Raw genomic sequence first — 23,747 nt, forward strand, 5'->3', positions numbered from 1 at the left:
TTATTATACAACCGCATAACTCTAATTTTTTTTTTTTACAAAAGATTTATGTTTATATCCATGTACTTTAATAGATATATCATACAGAGGTTTACTAGCTAATAATTATTTTTTCTCTAAACGATTTATGTTTTAACCCCCGAATTTTAATAGAGTTATCATATGGCTCTTGAAGTTTAATAAAGTCAACTTTTTTCTTTTAACAAATATTTGTTGTTTTATCTTTTTTATAAGTATAATTCTTTCTCATTTTACTCATTATTTATTTAACTTATTGTAATTAAAGCTAACTTTTAAATCTAGACATATTTACTTAATCGTAGTTGTCGTTTAGATTAAAGCTTGCATGCTTTATATTAACTCTTCACTATAGCAGGTAACAAATTTAATTATTTTTTATTTACCTTATTTATAGTTAAAACTAACTTTAACTCTAGACATGTTTATTTAACTGTGTTGATTGCTTATTTTTACCGTCATTTATATTTAAGTGTGCATGGTCTATAATAACCTATCAATACTCATGTAACAAATATATAATCACTAGCGCCTCCTATGGCCCCACCGCGAAGCGCAGGTACACTACTAATCGTATATAAAGAACTAATAAAAAAGGGTGATGGTATCTAGACATCCCCCAAAATTTTTGTACATCTCTCAATACGAAACGTATAGCCCAATACGCTTCCCAAATGGTTTAAACGCATTAAATGCGACACCAATAGGAATCGTATAGGGCAATAAGCTTCCTATTGGTATGACATACCTACTCTCTGACATGCACGTAGTTCAGAACTGAGAAAATCTGAAAAATGACCCCAATAGTGTCATACCTCAACCGATGGCGGAAACATCATAGTGAGATGAAAACGAGATTGCAAGAGACTTCATAACACTATTTTGCGACAAATATTTAAAATCAATATTTCATTTCATCACTAAATTCAAAGTACATTATTCGAAAGCAAATCACAACATATAACAAAAAATCAAATTACAACAAGTACTAAAATTTAAAGGTGCGTTTCTAGTCTCCCTACTAGATTTCGTTCATCATCATCATCATCATCAATTTCATGCAATACATATTAAAGTACATGTCAACACATAAAGCATTGGCGATCATACAAGTTTGTTTACTAATATAAGTAATAAAGGGTTAAATGAATCTACATGGCAAAAACGTAATCTAGAACATATCAAGACAATACTAGCATGCAACTCCTACTTGTCAACCCAAAGTTTCCCACTAGCGTAATCTTATCATAGCAACGATAAGACTGTTTTTTACTTAACATGACCTCAAGAATACGGGCGGTGCGTTAATCCTATAGCGCTATACATGTTAAGGGGGGCTTGATCGAAGTTAATGACAAAGTATATTGAAAATAAGTTTCTAGCATGTATGAAGTCTTAGCATAACGTATTAAGCATGTATATCGAATTGTTTGTTTTGTGATTAAGTATAAAGTATATGATTGTGTGAAGTTTGATAACAAATATGTATTGCACCCAAAGTGACGAAAAGTAAAAGGGGTCATGTATACTCACGGTTTTGCTAGCTTTTCGATTAATCTGTGAGTTTGACGAGCGTTGAGAGTTGGAACACCGAAGTTACCCTACAAGGGGAAACGAAGGTGTGTGAGTTTTCGGATTTGGTGAGAGATTCGGATTCGGAATTTAAGTATATAAAAAGTTCGTACATGAAAATATATCTTGTCTTAATTCCAAAAGCACGAGCACGTCTCTTGTAGTATGTACAAATCATAGGAACCATTCATGTTGTGACCATATGGTGTGGTAGCATGGAAGAGGCGTGGAGGCCTCAACCACGCCACTACACTGCCGCTTCCTTGGTGTGGTGGCTAGCGTTATGGGGGGGGGGGGGGGGGGGCATTGTTCCTCGACGTGGAGGGGTTGGCATGGTGAGGTGGATGGTTGTTATTGGTTGGTGCTAGTAGTTTTATTTTTAATCTCTGATGTGGCTGCCAAATGAAGCTTCATGCGCCTGTTCGTGTTCGTGCTCCTCCCACACTGTATGGTCTACAAAACTTCATTATTGAATAGGTAAAATGCTACCCCAGAAACCGTCCGAGTCTAACTCTGATATAAAATCATCTTTACCGTTGCTTTTTAAAAAAAAAAAAAATAGATATGAGATATCATCGGTTCATGCTTATTATAATGTTTGTTTTTTATGAAAAGAAATATTCTAACTTCCGTATTTGTTTTTGAAAAGAAATATTCTAACGTTCGAATTTTGAAATAATATATTTTATTATACAAACATCGGATCCCCCCATTTTCAAGGAAAGCGCCAATGTTACTGTTTTCACTTTTCACATCTTGCATATATCCTTACTCAAAAATGGCATGCTATAGAGAATAGGACAGTTATAACATGCAATCGTTGCCGTCTCTTTCTCACTCCATCATCCAACCATCCATCTATATACCTTCACAAATCCATCCTGATAAACAAAACAAAAAACAACTACCAAAATTAGTTTTCTCCATAAAATGGCATGGTATAGAAGATTTAAACTAGGGTTTGATATGATAAATTGTCGTTCCAAAGTCACCTTCCCCAAACCAGTAGTTGCCATCACCAATTACCCCATCAACCAATCAAGTAAGTTTACATTTACTTCACATTTTCAACCAGTAAGCGTTACCAAAGTTACGTCGCAATTAAGGAGTTCGCGTGTTGGATGCTTTGGGTATAGATGTTACCATGTTGATTCAAGACCGGTTAGAAAGTCTAAGCTACCAAACATTTCAAGACTATTTGTATTGGTAGGATTAGCTGGAATTTGGGTAATTGGGAATGCTAAGACGATATGGTTCATAGTATCGGCTAATGCGGAGAGAGTGATTGGAGAGTGTCAGTTTCAGATGATTCAGGCTGAATTTGAAGGGAAAGTTTTACCGGTCATGCATCCGGACCGTGTTCGGGTTGTTAACATTTTGAATAAAGTAATTAAAGTATTAACAGTGTTGAAATATGCTTCAAATATTAAGGAACGTAAGGGGCTGAAGTTGTATGTTTCGTATCTTGAAAGATTTAAATGGGATGTTTTGGTGGTAGAGGATGATGCTGCATTTGCGTGTTGTTTGCCTGGTGGCAAGATTGTTGTGTTTAGAGGTTTGTTAGAGCAGTTTACAACAGATGATGAAATTGCTTCCGTTATTTGTCATGAGGTATATTTATTTAAAGATTAGATTATTATTAGTGTCAACACGAAAGTGTTAATAATTAAGATGCTAGCAGTTGTTGGCTATAAAGTCCAAATTTTCTAAAAAGTGTAAAAAATTCATAAAAGATCAAAATGTCAACAATAAAACATATCTGAAACCCACAAATAACAAAATGAAGATTACTAAAACATCATGTATGTGGATTGTGTTTTGTATTTTGGATGATTAGGCTCTCATTATCGAATGACAAACATTATTTATTGTGATTTATGTTGATTAGCATGTTGTGTTTTATATTCATGGTTCTACGATTGTGTGTTTAAAGTTTTTTATGGACTATCATGATTTTAATATGGTGTTTTAGTAGTTTTCACTATGGGTTTTAGGTGTGTTTTATGTTGCCCAGAATCTTGATAACGAACAATGAAAAACACAATGAATGAATAAACTAACCTTTATTTCTGAATACAAACTGTGAATATGTACAAGTGAATGATTGTTTTTACAATAGAAATCTAACCCTATTTATACTAACTGAAGAGGTGCGAATCCAATAGACGTGTCTCTTCACGAAGAGGTATGTCTTTTGATCTTGTGGATGTAATCGAAGATGAAGAGGTGTGTCTCTTCTTGAAAAGTCGTGTCCCTGTTTCTTGTTTCCTGATGCCGCCAAACTTGAAGGGGTACGTCCCTTTGGATGTGTCGTTCCAAACATGTAGGTTACTATCTTTTGTTTTGTCGCATCTAGTCCCCGCACTTCTATTACTAATCTAATTCTAATAAAACTAACTATTAACTAATTACATAATTAACCCTAATACTTATAGGATGTGAAGAGATTATGATTTCATTCACCCTCCTAATCTTGAACATCCTTAAGTTGCACCTTGATCTTTCTCCATGTATTGCTTGCCATCATGTGTTTGTTGAAGTAGATCATTGCAGTCTTCTTTGATTGCCATTAGGAGAGTTGGTTCCTCGTCTTCCTGTACCAGATTTGTTTCTTCTCCTCTTTGATTTGATTCAGGACAATCTGAGGCATAATGACCAAACTTTTGGCAATTGTAGCATTTTATCTTGCTTAAATCCTTCCCAAACTTCTTTTGGTTGCTTCTACTCTTATAAGCATCATGTGATGAATCTTCATCATCTTCTTCTTCTTGTTGTTTGAACTTTCCATCACGCCACTTGCCTTGTGATGAACTGAACCTTCCTTGTCCATTGTTCCCAAAACGTCTTCCACGACCATAGTTCTTGTCGCGTCGCGTATACATAAGTTTCTCTTGATTATATACCGGGTTTTCATCCACCAAACCGGTCCTTTCTTCATAGGCTTTCAATCTTCCAATTGTCTCGTCTAGCGTCGTTGTTTCTAGATCGGCGAATTGTTCAATGGTTGCAACAATTTGAACGAACCTTCTTGGTACAGAACTTAGAAGTTTTCGTACTAAAGTCGGTTGATCAAAAGTTGATCCAAGACCACTTGCCCTCGTGACAATACTATTTAGTCTTGCAGTGAACGAATCGATAGTGTCTTCCTCCTTCATCTTTAACATCTCAAACTCTGTTTTGAGCGTTTGAAGATGTGCCTTTTGCACTCGATCTGCACCGACGTGTCTAGTCTTTAATGCATCCCAAATTTCTTTTGCACTCTTGCAACTTGCAACTTGTATTATCATATCTTCCGGTAGTGCTTGATATAAATAAGTGGTCGCCATCATATCCTTCTTTTCATCCGCTTGCGTATTTTCTTTTGGTTCTATCATTTCCCATAAACCGTTTGCCCTCAAAATGGTTTTTATACGGATTGCCCATACCGTATAGTTTGTAGACTTTAAGATAGGACACTGAAACTGGGAGAACGAACTACCCTCTTTAATTACTACCGCGTTTGACGGAGAGGCTCCTCCTGAATCCGCCATAATTTCTTTCCAACAATTTTCACTTTCTAAACTTTGGTTTTCTCCTAAAACCGAAGTCTATGATTCCAAAATTCACACTAACTTTCTAACGTGGAATCAAATCAATTTCTAAACCTTATATAAATTCCAGAAAAAAATAGAACGTAGAACCTGGAATTTGCGAACCGACCGACTTCTCTTATCGTGATTCACCGCACGGTTTTCTGTCTTTTCTTAACAACCCTCTTGGCTGCGTTTTTTTTTTCTTCCTTCTTGATTCGCGATTCTCTAAACACAAACCAAAAAATCAGCCCCAAACCCGCTTGATTTGCGACTAACCTTCTCAACCGAACACCCTCTTGATGCATTGATATCACAAAACTTCTCAGATTTTGTGTCTTTTGCAGATTTCAAACAACCCAAACTTCTCAGATTTGCGATTGCTTCTTCAAACCGGAATACAAACTTCTCAGATTTGCTTCCGTCTTCTTAACCCGAATCGTAGCCTCTTGCCGTGATTTGAATTAACAAAAAAACTCAGAATCTGAACACCCTCAGTGATGATCAGATAAAAATCGAACACCCTCCTGATGAACGATTAACGAATAAACAACAATCGTACCCGCTTGATGCGATTGGTGTTAAAACTTAACAAAAAACAACCTAATCGACGCCTCCTGCGTGATCAGAATTGTTAGGGGAATTCAACCACCCGCCTGATGATTGTTTTCCGAAACGAATTTGAGCCCTAGGCTCTGATACCACTGTTGCCCAGAATCTTGATAACGAACAATGAAAAACACAATGAACGAATAAACTAACCGTTATTTCTGAATACAAACTGTGAATATGTACAAGTGAATGATTGTTTTTACAATAGAAATCTAACCCTATTTATACTAACTGAAGAGGTGTGAATCCAATAGACGTGTCTCTTCACGAAGAGGTATGTCTTTTGATCTTGTGGCTGTAATCGAAGATGAAGAGGTGTGTCTCTTCTTGAAAAGTCGTGTCCCTGTTTCTTGTTTCCCGATGCCGCCAAACTTGAAGGGGTACGTCCCTTTGGATGTGTCGTTCCAAACATGTAGGTTACTATCTTTTGTTTTGTCGCATCTAGTCCCCGCACTTCTATTACTAATCTAATTCTAATAAAACTAACTATTAACTAATTACATAATTAACCCTAATACTTATAGGATGTGAAGAGATTATGATTTCATTTTATAGCTGAAATTACAGTGTTCTATGACTTTGTACACTTTTTTAAAAAATTGGACTTTATATCCGAACCTCACGCATTAAGAAATGGCAAAATGTTTTTGACATGTATATTATAAATGACTTAAAAAAGTAACATGTCACCCGGCCGTTAATGCTTTTAGAGGTTGGTTATACATGTAAAGGTGTAGGCTAAACATGAATATGTAGGTTGCGCATGTCGTGGCAAGGCATGTACCTAAAAGGCTTACAAAGAACTCCTGGCATGCATTCGTGCGGCAAATTTTTTACATGGTTGATAGGCCAGATCTGGACCCAAGAGCGGTTTTCTTTATGCTAGACCTTCCTTTCTCGCCAAGGTTTGTTATGATAAGTTCATGAGGTGTGTGAAAACTGCGTATATTGTTGGTGGTTGATTATACATGTGTATACGGGTATATGCAGGATGGAGATTGAAGCTGATAAGGTAGGGCTGCTGTTAATGGCTTGTGCAGAATACAATCCGCGGGTCGCACCAAAGGTATTTGAAAAGATGGGTCAAGTATCAGCTTTTCATGATTACCTTTCTGTCCATCCATGGGGAAAGGCTAGAAGGATAATGCTATCTGAGGCTAGTGAAGCAATCTCCGCAACAACTGAAGGGTCCATAGCAGGAAGAGAAGTTGATACTTGATGTTTTTTTCGTTTAATATATATTGAATCAGTTTATGATTTCTGGCTTAGCATATGTTAAGAATATTAATTAGTTTAATCCTAACCTAATGGCCATACTAGAAAATTCCCTATTTTCAGTGAAAATGTGAGGCATACATACTATCATGCCTTGTTCTAGTTCAGGCAGATACCAAGTCATTTATGACCTTATTCGCCATCATAGCAGGTTACCAAATTTTTATGTACAATAAAATTTTTAATTAGTAGCAGTTTTAGATGCTTCTGAAACACTTTACAATGTTCTTATCAGTAGTGTGTGTCTGTTTTTAATTAGTGGATGTAGAACCAATATTTTCATATAGACAAGATTATATTTCTGAACTTGCTGGTGTGTTGCTCCAAACCATTAAACCATTAAATTTTCCGATCGCGATCCCCCGCGAACTACCTAGTTATATTTAGAGTAAATTACGTTTTTGGCCCCTGTGGTTATATCACTTTTACTTTATTAGCCCAAAATAAAATTTTTTAACATATCTGCCCCCATGGTTTCTATAACTAACCATTTTGGCTCCTAAGTCTAGAGATCATGGGGGCCAAAATAGTTAGTTATAGAGACCATGGGGCTAAAATGGTTAGACTTAGGGGCCAAAATGGTTAGTTATAGAGACCATAGGGGCATATATGTTAAAAATTCTTATTTTGGGCTAATATAGTAAAAGTGATATAACCGCAGGGGCCAAAAACGTAATTTACTCTTAGGGGCTGTTTGGTAGCCTCTGAATGATCATTAAGATGCTACCTCTTAATGGAACCATTAAGAATTTTACCAATGAGAAGGTAGAAAAATGTGACATGTGATGATTTATCATTCAGAGGTTACCTCTTAACCATTCAGACTTGAGGCTACCTCTTATTCATTCAGAGGTTTTAAACCATTAAGATGTAGCATCTGAATGGCCATGAGGCTACCAAACAGCCCCTTATATTTATAAATAACTTATTTATAGGTTTTTATTTGTTGCCTTTTTGCAAAGGTTTTGTGCAGTTGCTTCTTTTAACTAAATTTTGAAATGAGGTTTTATTAGAAAAGGCCTATAATGTTTTTCAAGCTATATTGCTCATATACCTAGCCACCAAGGTATCGCAAATCCCACTTTGTTTCACATATCACTTGGTTATAATCAACTAGAATAAATCTATAAGTTAAGTCTGTGTGTAGTGGGGCGTCACATCACGGGGAAACTGGCCATGGCGCCCCATAGCGCCGCGGAAAACCGCTACAAGCGGCGCTATGGGGTGTGAATTCTTGTTCCCGTTATCTACATCGCGGCGTGAAGGAAGAAAGGAATTTCAAATTCCCTTTGCAACTACCCCAAAACTACTTAATAAAACCCTAACTTCCCTTTGCGGCGCTATGGGGTGTGAATTCTTATTGAATTGGATTGACTTGAGTTTGTTACGGTTAGGGTTAGGGTTTTGAGTTTGGGGAAAGATTGGATTTTTAGGTCAAGAATGGATAATTCTGATTATTCAAGGAATAGGGGAAATGATTATTTCGGTGTGAACAAAATTGGGAAGAATTTTAGGAAAAGTCCTTTACAGTAGCTTCGAATCATGCTTGCAAGATCGCTGCACGCAGTGATGACCGAATGTGTTTTTGTTTTGTAGCTTTGGTTAATTGGTTGGGTTGCAGGTTGGCCGGAAACATTTCCGGAAATTCGGTTTCATATAGAGACCAGACAGAAACATGAGAAATATATGTTTTTTTAAATAATTAATAAAAATAAAAATTAATAATTGAGTAATGATGGGTAGGGGCTTTATGACTACACGCTCTAGTGATATATCGCTCCATAAAGCCCCTCTATGACGTGGCGTGCCACTTGTCACATAACGCCCACAAAGGGGCTTTAGGCCACCCGGGGCGGTGATGTTTTAGCCCGTGATGATGATAAATAACGCATGATGTTTAACAAAACACCACCGCCACTCACAACTATAATGCGTCAATTTTACAACGTGTTGAATATATCACGCGTGAAGAAAGTAAGGAAGTTGAGGGAAATTGTTAGGTGTGGTGAGTGATGGGCATTTCCACTAAAATCCATCACTAGTAATGATTGATGACATAGCGGAACTTGATTGGAAGTTGTGAGTGAGTGATGAGTGATGACCATCCCTACCCCTTATGAGTACACATGGCCTAACAAGGGAGGAATGGTATATTAGGATAACAATCCAATCGAAGATTCTTTTTATAGATAACAGTGTAATTAACTATAGTCACTATGTATTACATCGCTTGCAAGTTTTATTGGGTTTACTTGTAATATTGTCTCATGCAAATCAACACATATATTTGAGAAATTTACTCCATGAATCATTGTTGAGATGCACCCTTAGTTTTCTCATTCAAAGGCTTATCAGTGAACCTTAGGGTGTTGTACGCCCATGCCCCACCTACGGCCCCAATCATCGGTCCAAAAATGTAGATCCATAACCCGTTGTACCTGTTCCACATGAGTGCTGGCCCTATGCTCCTTGCCGGGTTCATGGACGCCCCTGATATCGGCCTGCCATCAAAATACATGTTTTAAACCATGCATCAAAACGTATTTAACTTATAGTTCTCACATGATCCCCTTTGTATGCACACACATATAACACAATACATTCAGATAGTACGTACCCTGCGAACATGACATTAAGTACAACGGTTGATCCAATGGCAACCCCGGCTAGTTGTCCAGTCTGCGCTAAGTAAGTGCATGGTTAAAATTTTGTACAGTTCAATGCATATAATATTAAAATTTTGTACAGTTTCATGCATATAATACTAACAGCTCGATCATCTGTGGCAACGGCAGTGATGACGAACATGAGATAGAATGTGATAATGATTTCGACTACCAAGGATTGAAGGTCGGAACGTGGTGGTGCGTTTCCAACAAAGTGATCATGTTCCCCGCTTAATATCAATCGTAGGGTTCCACTCGCTAGGATTGATGCAAGGATTTGAGTAATCACGTATCCGGGTACCTATACAACATGATCAATCAATATCATGATTTTGAACCCAAATGAATGTCTTATGTGAGCCAAATTTATCATCTATTGGTAGTTATTATTATATATATTATCATTTATCATTACATTGACCTCGGGTCTCACTGGAAGCAGCATCTCTATTCCTACGGGGTAGAGGTAAGACTGTCTACATCTTACCCTCCTCAGACTCTATCTTAATTAGCTTTGCTATTGGTGGGATTTACTGAGTATGATGATGATGATGATTTATCATTAAGTTTGATCGTCATTATTATTGGAAAATTAATAGAATAGACACGCATATTCAATTGTTAAAAAATATACAAGCGGAAAAAATGAAGATGCTAAATAGGATTCGCCTACTAAGATGACTAGAGCTTAGCTTGCACAAAAACTCACAATAAAGTATCCTCCGGTTTTTTGCATCTGCTGGCTGAATTTAGCCTGTGCTTTGCACGTGTCTTTTTTTTTTTTTACCTCATTGTACTTTCAAAAAAAATTATCGACTAAATTTTAGCTGACAAATCCTGATTGGTGTCATGTGTTCAACTTTTTTTTTTTGTCTATTTCTTAAAAGGCCTGAATATGTATGTCTATTCCTTTTATTTTTATGGCCAACATGTCTATTCTAGTAATTTACGCTTTTAATTTTCACTATAATCTCTTGATATAAAGAGATCAAGGTTTTCAGTTACTAAATACTATAAACAATATTCACCGATTTAGTTTTCCATTTCTTTTGAACTCTTTGAAATAAATCACCTCTTTCCAAGGGAACCTTTTGCAAGAAGCGAAGGCAATGGTGACCGCAGGGTTAATATGTGCACCAGAGACATGGCCAACAGCGTAAATCATAACCATCACCGCGGACCCCCATACAATGGCGACTCCCGGCTGACCCAGATTTTTCTTGTCAATATCCACTGTGATTGCACCACAACCAGCAAATACTAAGAAGTACGTAGCAATCAACTCCGCTATCAACTGCCCAAAAATTCAAACATTTTTTCAATAATATACGTTAGATTCGTAACAAAATACAAAGATTAAAGACGGGAATATTATAGAGTAAAAAGAATAAACCTTTTGGGAAAATATTAGACGAGTGAAAGGGGAGGAAGAAGGTGTGGTACTATCTTTAGTGTCATCTTTTGCTATGCTCAAGGTGACTCCATGGTGGTGCTCCATGCTGACCTCTGGCGTAGCCATTCACCTCAAACCACCGTTGTGTGTGTGTTTTAGAAAGAGGTCGTGTAAGAGTAAAAATGGAGGTGATTTTTTGGAGAAAAAACACATTGTATTTATAGAAGAGCAGAATAAGTTGGATAACATAACTAGTTTTCTATAAGAGGTTAATATAAGGGTCGAGTAATCAATATTATACATTTATTCATTGTTTGTCAAAATTTAATAAATAGTTAAAATCAGTTACAAATTTATACTATTATAATATAATTATAATATAATATAATATAATATAATAATAAACTAACTTTTTAGAATGTAACTAGAATCGGTTTAATTTTTGGCATCCACATGTAATCCAGGGGAACAAAGTTATTTGTTTGAAATGAATACGGACATTGCCGAAAAGTATATGGTGGAATATTATTTTTTATTGTATCTAATTCTTAGGCTATGTCGTTCACAAAGATGATTTCGATAACTAAAATTTGTTCCATCAAATACATAGATTTCAATCATATTAATGCTACATTTTTTTTATCATAAATGTATTCTCTTTATTAGTTTACTACTTTATTTATATAAATTCTACTTTTTATTAGTTTTTCATATTTATCATGTTATAAATTCAATAGAATTTATTCTTTCACTTGTTAAAAGGATCTTTATAAAGATGCATTATATTAGAAAGTTCTTTAACAAAACAAAAATATATAGAAAATAAAAGAATATGATATAACATGATAGATTAGGGTGAACATATAGTCAAGAGCTAGTGAAAGCATGGACGGGGAGGGTCCAAGCTTCCCACAAGGGGGTTTTCCCATATTTATCGGGTTTCCTTCTGAATTGGTGTATAAGCATTATGTCTAGTGGAGATGGATATGATCGGGTGATTCCGCTGGTGGCACGATGATACTCCAGTGGTCCGTCAGTGATCAAAATTTGCCGTTCAAAAAAAATCAAAGTTGTAGTGTAGCCCGTAAATGTAAAGTTTTAGTGTTATTTTAGTTAAGATAAAAACACTGTGCCCACCGTAACTTTTAAAAACGCTTAAAAGGCCGCCTTTGTAGGGCTGTAAACGAACCGAACGAACACGAACAAGACCTTGTTTGTGTTCGTTCGTTAAGGAAATAAATGTGTTCACGAACGGTTCATGAACACTTACCAAACGAGATTTTATGTTCGTGTTCGTTCATTAAGGAAATGAGCATGTTCGCGAACGGTTCATGAACACAAACGAACACAAATAACTTTGGCGAACGCGACGAAGGATAAAGATAGATGGCCCAGAGAGTAGCACTCGAACTTAAATCCCTTATTGTGGGACGGAGGTCAAGTGTATTCGTGGATGTAAATAATGAGAAATGAATGGGAAATGATGCATAAACAAGGTGAAAGTGGGTTTCCTAGTTTAACTGTTAGGGAAATCAAATAAATAAAAGTTTAATAATATAAAAAGTACAAATAAAATATAAGAAAGTACAAAGATCTTCAATTAAAACACAAACATATACGGACATAAACGAACGCAAATCAACGAATGTTCACGAACACCTTACCGAATGTTCACGAACACAATCGAAAGAACGAGACCTCTGTTCATGTTCGTTCATTTAACTAATCGAACAAAAATTTTTTGTTCATGTTCGTTCGTTTATTAAACGAACGAACATAAACGAACTTCCCGCCGAACGGTTCACGAACTGTTCGCTGAACGTTCGGTTCGTTTACAGCCCTATGCCTTCGTTAGCAATTAAACCAATAACTAATTTAAGTTTTCATGTGTTGAACATGTAACCTCATAATAAAATATATTATTTAACGTTGTTGATATAATTTTTTTTAATGAAAAAAATACTCAATTACCAGTGGCGGAACTAGCCCAAAAAGTTAAGGGTATCGTATTTTTTTAGGATCAGGGGTATCCTTTATATAACAGAAACAGAGTTGAGAGATATTTTTACATTACGAAAATAGAGTTAAGGGGTATTTTTACACTACGGAGACGAGGTTGAGGGGTAGCCGGTGCTACCCCTAGTAAGCTTCTAAGTCCGTCTCTGTCAATTACTAACGTAAATATTAAATTACACTGAATTGAAAGAAATGACTCTATCTCTGGTTTTACTCTTGATAAAACGACGTACAATGACCATGAGTGAAAACGGGTTGTTTCAGTTACAACGAATTAATCTCCATATTTTGTTTTCTATAGTTAATCTCCATATTTTGTGATTATTGCTTGCTACGAATTAATGTATTTTTGACCCAATCCATTTCAAGCCGTACGTTTTAACTCGTTCTGATACGACTTAATCTAAGAAAAATTCTAAATCCATCAGGGTGTAAGGGGTGCTCACCTAATAGGTGAGTCCCCCATCTTACACATGGCCAATCAGATCAAGCCACGTCAACTCCCCTAATACACTCCCCTAATACCTTGTTTTGATGGCGGCACTCACCTATTAGGTGAGTTGTTTTCTTTTTTTTTTTTTTTTTTTCTAAAAGAATGCATGTTTTATAAATTAAAAAAAGATTAGTAAAAAATAAAAATTAAATAAAAGACATTTAATTAAATTAAAAAAAAACATTCGAAGTAGAAAAAAAAAATACATTCAACCTAAAAAATATAAAAACAAACTACTCCTCGTCCGAATCAACTTCAAGGTGAGGCAAATCTAAACTTCCGAGATGCTCAACGAGATCGTGTTTTAGCCTCCAATGCGTGTCTTCGTCAATGAGCTCCGTATAGGCTGTCTCATCGAAGACGGGTTCGACTGGAGGATCTTGAATATGAACCGGTGCTATCGCCCTTCCGTCGTCTTTTATAATCATGTTGTGTAAAATAAGGCACGTATACACGATGGACCTTATTTTTTTCACCGTTTTCGAACGCATTGGACGATTTAGTATTCCCCACTTCGACTTTAACACACCAAACGCCCGTTCCACATCTTTTCTTGCGGCCTCGTGTTGCCTCTTGAATTTTTTTTCGTTCGGGTCGTGTGGATATGGAAAAGACTTCACAAACACGGACCAGGTAGGGTAGATCCCATCAGTAAGATAATACCCGCGTTTGTATAAATGGTTGTTCACTTGAAATGGACAATTTGGCGCCGTTCCATTTCGTTGAGCAAGAAATAACGGAGATTGTTGCAGCACGTTGATATCGTTTTGTGAACCCGCTGGCCCACAAAAAGCATGCCAAATCCACAAATCTTGAGACGCTACGGCTTCTAACATAATCGTCGGTTAGTATATATATTGTTTTAAAAAAAAAATTGATTTTTTTTTTTTTTTAAATTTCGACCGTTTGTAAACGGTCAAATCTCGAACATCGTGCATTTCCAAGCGGTAAACCCCCACCCATTTCCAGCCCCGATTCGGGATACCGCGGGGACGGCGGCGGTGTTCCCGATCGGGGAAATCGTTCACCGAGGGCCTCCCCGAATGCGCCCCGTATACCCTCACTAAAAGTGTAAGTAGATAGGATGTAATATGCACATTTAAAAAAAATGTTTAAACACAATGATGTCACTAAAGAAAAACAAAATAGAGATTTTAGTTAATTCAAAATTTTTGTTTTAATACTAACCAAAATACATCATCAAAAATGTGGTATTTGTTGATAAATTTTATCAAAAAAAAATTTACAAGTAATATAAGTTTCTATTCCTTAGGGGATACGGAGTGGGGGGGAGTGGGGGTCGGCAAACCCACTTCCCCGATTTTGTTTGATGTGGCAAACCAATGCCAATAAACATTGGCAATCAAAGTTTCACCATTTCGGTGATGCTTCACCGCTGCGGCAAAGGAGAAAGGAAAGAGAGAGGGGGGGTGTGGGGTGGGGTCCATTTCAATCTCAACCAATCACATCTTTTTTCCTTTTTTTTATTTAAAAAGTTTACCACTCCACCAAATGTTTAAACCATTGCCAACATTTTTCACCAAAGTTTAAACACTTTTGCCTAATTGACATGGCGCGCTCTCATTGGTCGGTTTTTTGGTTTGCCACTTTAAAGTGTTTAACCACTCCTTATACCCTTAAGAACTAAATGCAAATAAACTACAATTAATGTACGTTGTCTAAAAGGTACATTATTATATCCTTGAATCCCGACAAAACAATAGTCATTTTGAAAAGGAATAATGGATTTTAATAATCCTAACTATTAGCCTTTCGTCTAAAAATAACTAGTGGTGGTCCTATATTTTCACATATTGTAAACAAATGGATATTTACTAACAAAAACTTAATTTCTTTTTGTCCCCTTATCTTTTTCGGTTTAGTAAAGGTCCATTGGTTTACAATGTGTGAAAAGGTGGGACCACCACTAGTTATTTTTTAAGTTCGAACCGTTGCTAGCCAACAGCTAATAGTTAGGATTATTAAAATCCATTATTTCTTTTAAGAATTAGTTGCTAATCCTGTAACATATAAATATTACATTGTAATAAAATAATTAATATAGGTTTGAAAAATACTAGAAACTGACTACTTTTTTTTGTAATCAGACAGAACTTTCAAATACTATTTTCTACTAATTTATGCAGTTTGAAAATATAATAAGATTTAGACCATAGCAAGCAAAAAAAAAAAAAAAAAAAAAAAAAAAAAATCATAAGTGTCAAAAAAAGTTATATATTATATTTTTTAAAAATCGTGAGAACCTGTTACTGTCATTGTTATGTAGCATTTATATTATCTTTTTGGATTTAGCTTATGATTTTTATATTGTATATAGAGGTTGTAAGAAAATCAAAATATTATTATTATTTTTATAAGATGATAAGAAGAAAACCTAAAATATAATGCAAAAATTTGTCTGTTTTATATCAAGTCGATCCAAACATCATATAAATGAAATCAAATAGTCAACTTGTGTCTCTTTTGTAAGAGATTAAATGTCAAATCCAATTTATATTTTACAAGAACTAAAAACTAGGTTTGAATCTTTTTAGCTCCATGCCTCCATCAAATGCATTTTTGTTTTATTTACACTTCTTTTAATCATAAACACAAAAACATAAAACAAACACATTTAAGGATCAACTAAGTTTGAAAAATGGTAATAGTCAGACTCTTTTGAACTCTTATATGACTGGCTTTATTATCCGGACCTGTAAACCTAAACTCGGTTTTAAGGCTACTCGTTATGAATTGGCGCCCCTTCCCACATTGGCTAGGAATTGAAGGGCATTAAACACTGCTCCGGGGGTGTTAAACCCGGGTGGCAGTGCTGCATTCGTTAAGCCCTTCACGAGCGTTAAGAGGGGGAAGGGTACGGGGTCATTCACTTCAACCAATCACTTTTTTTTTAAATTTTAGTTTAACCTCAACGTGATAGTTAAAGTGTAGGTTGGTTAGAACTCATTGTCTGTGTGACAGAGCATTAAGTACTTTTTAATTAGAGTAATTTACCCAAAAAAAAAAAAATACCGTCCTTTATGTTTACACTAAATTGCAAAGTATATTTTTACCTCTAAAAATTACAAAAATTAACTGAGTTAGGGTCAAAGGACACAACGTGCAAGGGCATGTAAACATATAGTATGTGGGTGGGTGGGTGGTTTCTATTTTGTTTTATTTATTTTAGTATTTAGAGTAAAATGACCAAAATAACCTTATACGGGGTCCACTTGATCAATTTAATCGCGAAAATCAACTGAGTTAAGGCTAGATGATATAACGTGCAAGAGTTTGTAAACATAGAGTATTTTTTTATAATTTTTAAAGATAAAAGACATACTTTATAATTTAGTTTAAACATAAAAGACGTTTTTTTTTTTTAATTTACGTTTTTAATTAAACCAAATCAGATAGCCTAAAAGTTAAATATTCATATGCATAGGTAAGAACACATTCTAAGTTAAATTTTTATCAGTTTGTTGGTCTATGTATTTATGGTTTGACTTGTTTAATATTCTTCCACTTCACCACCTTCTAAACTCACATGAATTAAGTTTACCAGAACCGACCGACCGCGGGTTTAGACCTGTGACTTTGACTTTCTTAATCTAAAGTCGGTCATTAATGTTGAACAAAATGTACTTAAGACTAATTGGATGCAAAAATAACAACTAGATTCTAAAATAAACAAAAAGGCCTATTAGCTCAGTTGGTTAGAGCGTCGTGCTAATAACGCGAAGGTCGCAGGTTCGAGACCTGCATGGGCCAATTTTATTTTGTTTACTTTTTACAATCAAATAGGATTATTTTGGAGACTTATAGCGGAACAATAAATAACTAGTCTACAAAATCTTAAGATCTGATTCAAACTGTTTCTTTTACGATGTCTTTTGTTTAAGATTCACGATAACGTTACTTGGTTCATTTCTGTGTTATTCAAGCTACCTCGTTGTTTTGGTTTCTCCATTAAAGGAAACAAAGGACAAGAAAATATACTAAGGGGGTGTTTGGGATTGAGTTTGAAAATGACTTATTAGCCTTTAGAAAAAAACGAATAAGGCAATTAGTCATTTCCAAAAGTCAGGTTTTGATCCTTTTTTTTAAAATGACTTATTGGCTCGAGGATTCGAGGCTTTTTCAGATGACTTATTTCAGATGCTGAATATAAGAAATAAAGTTATGTATTGGTGTGTCAATGATATACTTTCTGGGAATAAAAGTTATAAATAAATTAGAAAAATACAATTGAAAATACAGAAGCCACCATACATGAGTTATCACCTATGAATTTCTTCCTTTGGAAAAGAAAAATAAAAAAGTTTTTAAGAAAGAAAATCAGCTCAAGTATCATATGTCGCACCGTCCTTCTTCATCTGCAATTAAACAAAACAAAACATCAATTTAATTTCACAGATGCTAAGACATCAGTCAAACTCGTGTGTCTTGTTTTATCTAAATAAGAAAAAAATCATGTCCATTGGGGAAAAATGTTTTTAAATACATAAAACCCCTATATCATTTCAATACAATTTTTATAATCATATTTTAGTATTTTACATGCAATTTATTTACAACATATTTAGACAAAAAGTGTTTAGGTACATGAATCTATACGTTCCTGTGTTACCAGCACCCCGACCTGTCCATTTTGCCACCTCTAACAGACGAGATATACTAGTCACCTAGTGCTAGAGTTCCCAAGAGTGAGCTCAAGATCATCAGAAACGCATTCTTCATGTATCCTCTCGCCTTCCCACGCTTTCACTAGGCCTTTCACGTTACTACCAAAAGCAAACTCTGACGAAATAGCATCCGACATAGGAACATCAGCCGTTTGGTCAAACCCAGCAGTGATAGCCGGTGAGCAAGTCCCACTTTGCCCTGGGGTCCACATCCGTGAACCCGTACCCGATAGTGCCTCCTTGAACCCAAACGGGTTAGACGCAACAAGACTAAAAGTGGGCGACGAAGGCCCTTCTTGGGGCGTTTGGACTCCAGACGGCCACCCTGAATCGGTGGGTGTTTGGCGGCCAGGACTTTGCGGAGTTGAAGAAGGTAAGAAAGGGTAGTGCTGTTGGGCCCACACTGGGTCCGTGTCGTTCATTCTAGGTGTCTGGCACGTAGGTGAACTCAACGGAGGGGTGACTGGAGCGCTTATTGAACTGTAAAGATGACGCTGGAAATTCGACGCAGGAGAACTAGAAGGAACGGATGTAAGGTTTTTCAGCCATGGTATAAGAGAATTGGGATCAGGGTTACTGTTAGAAGCATAGAGAGATGATGATGGGCTAGGGCTTAAACTGTATGAAGCATTTGGACTTGGTTGATATGATGTGCAGGGACTCGTTGATACCGATCCGCCCATAGCCTCCACATGTGTAACAGGTTTACAACCCTACACAAGTTCAAACACAAGAAGTTGTTATTTATTAGCTAAAGGTACTCATAATCCAAAACTGTTTAGTTCAAAGTAAGGTTTAATCACATCTAATATAGTGATTTTTTAAGAAAATTCATATGATTTGTATTCGTATCATAGTTGTTAATGGCGAATGGCGACAAATAACGATAGCTGACCTACATGTTACATAGCGAATAATGATAAATAGCGGGCTGCGTTATTTTATAAATAGCGATACACTAGAAAAAAAATTATATGTATATTATATCACAATTTTACACTATATTTAACAAAAACATAAAATCCAGCTGTTTTATAACTATATTTAATCGCTATTTATATTTATAAAAAAAGGAAAAATAAATAACTGAAATCTCGCTATTTATGACCTATACGCTACGCTATTCGCTTTAACAACAAATCTACGGATCTAGAAACAACCTTGGGACCTAAAACTAGTCAAATTTCATCATCACTTTAATCTGCTATATACACATCAAGTACTAGATCGATAATTAGATAATCAAATTGACTGAAAACTTTAAAACTGATATGCCAAAAATGAGATCTAAACAAAACACTACAATTCCTCAATTAAACTACAAATTATTAGAAGATAAATTGAAATTACCTTGCGATAAGTGGTGCCGTCTTCTTCAACGATCCAACCAGCTTCGTTACAAAGGGCTTTTAAGACCTCGTTGTTGTCGCAGTGTTTCGGAAGCTTATAGTTACCGTAAACTCGAAGACCGGTGAATATCTTAGCGGCGATTGCACGCCGGCGACGCTCTCTGCGCTTGTTGTTCTCTCTCTCCTTCCAGCTTGGTAACCTTGTTCCTGACGTCATATATTAAAACAACACGAAAATCCTTTTCAACAGAAGGAAGGAAGGTTCTGCAAGAGATATGGTTGTTGATCGGAATCGGAGAAGTTTTCCGGCGGACGGAAGAATTAATAACAGAAGTTCAAGTTTGTGTTGTGATTGGCAGAGAGAGAGAGAGAGAGGAGTGGGGTTAATGGATTTTAGATTGAAGTTAATTGACCTTGGAGATGTAATGAATTACGGGAATGCCACTGAGGGTTTGAAACTGAATCTACGGGTGGCGCACGTGTGTAGTTGTTTAGAAGCGTGGGGTGGATGCATGTGAAGGGGAAGGAGTTTTCTAGGAAACCCGTGATAGATACCAAATCTCAAAATAAATTGTACAAACTTTATTATTATATAATTTTTTTTGAACGGTTTATTATATAAACTTTTTTTTGAAGGAGTTTTCTAGTGATGTTTCCTTTCTCAAGAAACGAGAATCAAGCCTAAGCGATATACGCAAGCCAAAAATGGAGATATATCATACGAGGTCCGCTCTTGTGGAATCTTTTAGGAGGTTATCACAATCATGTGTCATATGTGGATTGGATCCATACACTCACACCTTCACAATGCCATGGCCCGAAGAATACACTCCTCACCACTTCTATGTGAGTAAACATATCGATCACTTCTAATGCAAAACCACAACTAGGGCTATTCACGAGCCGAACCGAACCGAACCGATCGGATCTTTACTCGTGCTCGGTTCGTTTACAAACCAAACCGAATTGAACCAGACGTTTTTTCAACCGAGCCAAAGTCGAACGAGTGCCTTTCGATCCGAGTTTTTTTCGAACGAACGTCGAGCGAGTATCGAGTGTCGCATAACAAATAGAAAAATGACAATAGTGTTGGTGCATATGTCTGTCGACTTCGTCTTGTATCGAGTCATGTAATAGATTAGATAGACCAAGACATGTTGTTCGAGAAAAACGGGAAACAGGTCGGAACTGACCAGTTCGTGCGAACTGACCAGTTCGTGCGAACTGGCCAGTCCATGCGAAGTGGACATTTCATGCGAAGTGGGCAGGTCGTGCGACCTGGTGCCAGCTCGTATGGGACTGTTTCACACGACCTGGGTTGCCTGTATATAGGAGTCTTGGGTCTTTCATTTGTAACTTTGTGATTCCGGTAGCGAAGCTCTGCCGAAGTGTCTCCAGCCTGTAAAACGTTGTTATATCAATACAAGTGACAAATAATCTACTTTTAAGTGCATATCAAGCTGAATGAAGATCAAATCAATGAATTCCGCCTCTGATTTGGTCAAGAACTCTTCTGAACGTCTCGTTTAGATCAATTCAATGATCCTACAAGTGGTATCAGAGCTCAGGAGGAAGAGTTCTTACCATTTCAGCTTGATTGCTTCAAAATCATCTCATTTCTACTCATCTTCTACACCTTTTCTTCAAATTTACTGAGATTTCACGGATAAAATGACCTGATTTCTTGATATAACACGTAAAACATTATTTTAATCAACCCTTGAACAAATCAGGACCTAATTCACCCTAAAACTTGATAAAATTGACCAAACGTGTGAAAAACAGATCAGATCGTTCTCCAGCTCGTGTGAAATTGTTTCCAGCTCGCACGAAGTGAAGTTCAGTTTGTTTGAATCTGTCTCAGATCGCATGGAGTGAACCCAGTTCATATGGTTTGAATCATTTCAGTTCGCACGGATTGAATTTTTGATCCAGGTCGTTTGAGTTTGTTGTCCAGGTCGTGCGAAGAGGTTAAAAGCTTCTCAGATCGTGTGAAATTAGAACCAGGTCGTGCGAAGTGTTCTAGTTCTTGTGAGAATAGTTCAGGTCGTTTGAAATTTTGCATCAAGTCGTACGAGGTGCATCAGATTGTGTGAAACTCAGTCAGATCGTGTGAAACTCAGATCGTTTGCAATCAGGTCGTGTGGTTTGACCAGATCGTTTGAAAATTCTGTCTTTGTGAACATTCGACATCAAAACATGGATTTTGAAGAGGAAATAGCGCATTATTATTACGAATCTCAGCAATTCTGTCCTAAAAAGATAGAAGAAGAACCCGTTTCAACAGAAAAGGCTTCAAAAAAGCTCCAATCTTTGATGAATCATCAGATGAAGAGAGCGATGATGATAGTGAAGAAATTCAAAAACTTGAATTTTATAAAAGAGAATTTTCACCTGATAGATATAATTTGTATTTTGAAGGTAAGATGGAAGAGATCAAAGAAAGACAAGCTGCGAAAAAGAACAATCATAAAGCAGCAACTGTTGAAGAAAAAGTCAAATATGAGGAAAATGTTCGAGTGGTAAAGAAGCAGGTTAAAGAAATTCCAGCTTTCAAGGTTGAGAAGGAAGCTGATGCTAAAAAGATGCCTGAGAAGTGCTCAAATTGTGATAAATCTAGATCAGACAAATGGCTACAATTAGAAAACAAAATTTTAAAAGAAAATGAAAAAGAATTTCAAAATAAAATAAAAATTTTTAAAAATGAAAAATCTGTTTTGGATAAAAATAATATTGAAAATCAAAAGGCAATAAATTTTCATCTTGAGAAAATTACTCCACTTGAAAATGAAGTTGAGAGTGCTAAAAATAAAATTGACGATTTAGAAAAGAAATTGAAAGGTTTTGTGACTTCGTCATTAATACTAGATCATATATGTCCAAAACCAATCAATGAAAATAAAGAGAAAATTCCAATAAGTGACAATGTCACAAATTATGATGAAGTCATAATTGAAGATTGTGATGATGAATCTGATGATGAAAATGATAAAAAGAAAATATTTTTGAAATTAAAAGAAAATTTTCAAGAAACTGTTTTACAATCTACTGAAAAAGGTGAATGCTTAACGCAAAAACATTTTAAGAAGAATGTGGAACAAAAATAAAACCAAAATTTTAAAAATTAAAAAAAAGGTTCAAAAGAAAAGATCATCAGTTCAATCATCAAATCACTATAAAAACAAAAATTCACAAAAACTTGAAAATCAAAACTCATAAAAAGTTGATAATAAGTGGTGCAGGTTTGACCACGGTGCTCAAAAGTCAAATCATTATGATGATGGAAAAAGGAGAAGTCATGATTACCACAAGGCAAATCAATGTTACAATCTAAGTGTTTGGTTTGAAAGTGGAGAATGGTATGATAACAGGGTGTGTTACAAATGTGGTTTTGAAGGACACATTGCTGTTAACTGCCAGAGTCAGAGATTTGAGACAAGAAGATGCTATGAATGTCAACTCAGAGGTCATATTGTCAGAGATTGCCCAATGAGATCAAAGAGAAGATCGAGGGCTGAATCTCATAGAATGGTGAAGAAAACAGTCAAAATTGAAGAAAAGCCCAAAGAACAGAAAGTGAAATTATGACAAGGGCAGAAAGATAGACTGAGAAACAAAAGAAAGAAAGCGAGAGAGTATCTTGAAAAGATTTTGTCCTCGGATACAACAGTTGATTCAGATAAAAATTCTGATGAATCGCTTTACTCAACGAAAAATGATCAGTCAAGTAAAACGAATTCAACAGATACAAATCTGAGGACAACAGAGAGAATAAAGAAGAAAAAATTGGTTACTCAAACAGTAAAAAATCAAAGAAAGTTAAATTTTCAGATAAAATTTTTATAGAAGTGTTTGAATATAAAAGAAATTGTGAAAGGTCGTTCATGTCAAATGTTGATGAATTTGTTAAACCTAAATCCAGTATGGATCGGGTTCCACTTTCTGGCGATGAATTTGTTTCTTCAGAAGTAGAGGAGCCACTCTCTGGCGATGAATCTGATTCGTCAAAGTGAAAGGAGCCACAAGATGAGCTAAAAAGAGAAAATCCTGTTCCATCAATGGATGATGCAAATTTTCCACCATTGCGGACTGAAAATTT

The 23,747-nt window shown here is 35.9% G+C and overlaps 3 protein-coding genes and 1 non-coding gene across 8 annotated transcripts; 2 read left to right on the forward strand and 2 right to left on the reverse strand.

The window, feature by feature from the left end:
- The first annotated feature begins 2,464 nt into the window (after positions 1-2,464).
- LOC110937197 (mitochondrial metalloendopeptidase OMA1) lies at positions 2,465-7,261 on the forward strand. The gene is made up of 3 exons (XM_022179586.2): positions 2,465-3,201; positions 6,528-6,676; positions 6,762-7,261. The coding sequence occupies exons 1-3, from the start codon at positions 2,521-2,523 to the stop codon at positions 6,988-6,990; spliced, it is 1,059 nt and encodes a 352-aa protein (XP_022035278.1). The 5' UTR covers positions 2,465-2,520; the 3' UTR covers positions 6,991-7,261.
- Positions 7,262-9,199: 1,938 nt separating this feature from the next.
- On the reverse strand, positions 9,200-11,270 carry LOC110933853 (aquaporin NIP1-1). Its single transcript, XM_022177055.2, has 5 exons — positions 11,106-11,270; positions 10,785-11,006; positions 9,816-10,013; positions 9,664-9,725; positions 9,200-9,547 (listed from the first exon to the last, which is right to left on the reverse strand). Exons 1-5 carry the CDS (start codon positions 11,229-11,231, stop codon positions 9,355-9,357), a joined length of 801 nt encoding a protein of 266 aa, XP_022032747.1. The 5' UTR covers positions 11,232-11,270; the 3' UTR covers positions 9,200-9,354.
- Positions 11,271-17,311: 6,041 nt separating this feature from the next.
- Positions 17,312-17,385, forward strand: TRNAI-AAU. Its single transcript has one exon. It is a non-coding gene; the product is annotated as a tRNA-Ile (tRNA).
- Positions 17,386-17,818: 433 nt separating this feature from the next.
- LOC110937198 (BES1/BZR1 homolog protein 4) lies at positions 17,819-20,065 on the reverse strand. Of its 5 annotated transcripts, none has more exons than XR_002590640.2 (3): positions 19,650-20,059; positions 18,236-19,012; positions 17,819-17,990 (listed from the first exon to the last, which is right to left on the reverse strand). XR_002590640.2 is itself a non-coding variant. In XM_022179590.2 (3 exons), exons 1-3 carry the CDS (start codon positions 19,863-19,865, stop codon positions 17,987-17,989), a joined length of 933 nt encoding a protein of 310 aa, XP_022035282.1. In that variant the 5' UTR covers positions 19,866-20,062; the 3' UTR covers positions 17,819-17,986. The 5 variants fall into 5 exon arrangements, 3 of the variants coding, with proteins under 3 accessions (XP_022035282.1, XP_022035281.1, XP_022035279.1); XR_002590639.2 differs by having other exon boundaries at positions 18,220-19,012; XM_022179590.2 differs by having other exon boundaries at positions 18,300-19,012; positions 19,650-20,062.
- Between the last annotated feature and the right edge of the window lie 3,682 nt (positions 20,066-23,747).

The sequence above is a fragment of the Helianthus annuus genome, chromosome 4 (genome assembly GCF_002127325.2).
Source record: "Helianthus annuus cultivar XRQ/B chromosome 4, HanXRQr2.0-SUNRISE, whole genome shotgun sequence".
NCBI lineage: Eukaryota > Viridiplantae > Streptophyta > Magnoliopsida > Asterales > Asteraceae > Helianthus > Helianthus annuus.

Excerpts from the sequence above, each read along its gene's own strand:
- LOC110937198 (XM_022179590.2), bottom strand. The coding sequence starts at position 19,865 with ATGACGTCAGGAACAAGGTTACCAAGCTGGAAGGAGAGAGAGAACAAC. Across the intron at positions 19,013-19,649 it reads ACGGCACCACTTATCGCAAG|GGTTGTAAACCTGTTACACA; the intron begins GTAATTTCAATT and ends GAACTTGTGTAG.
- LOC110937197 (XM_022179586.2), top strand. The coding sequence starts at position 2,521 with ATGGCATGGTATAGAAGATTTAAACTAGGGTTTGATATGATAAATTGT. Across the intron at positions 3,202-6,527 it reads CTTCCGTTATTTGTCATGAG|GTTGCGCATGTCGTGGCAAG; the intron begins GTATATTTATTT and ends ATGAATATGTAG. Across the intron at positions 6,677-6,761 it reads GACCTTCCTTTCTCGCCAAG|GATGGAGATTGAAGCTGATA; the intron begins GTTTGTTATGAT and ends GGGTATATGCAG.
- LOC110933853 (XM_022177055.2), bottom strand. The coding sequence starts at position 11,231 with ATGGCTACGCCAGAGGTCAGCATGGAGCACCACCATGGAGTCACCTTG. Across the intron at positions 10,014-10,784 it reads AAAGGTTCCCTTGGAAAGAG|GTACCCGGATACGTGATTAC; the intron begins GTGATTTATTTC and ends CATGTTGTATAG. Across the intron at positions 9,548-9,663 it reads CTTAATGTCATGTTCGCAGG|GCCGATATCAGGGGCGTCCA; the intron begins GTACGTACTATC and ends TTTTGATGGCAG.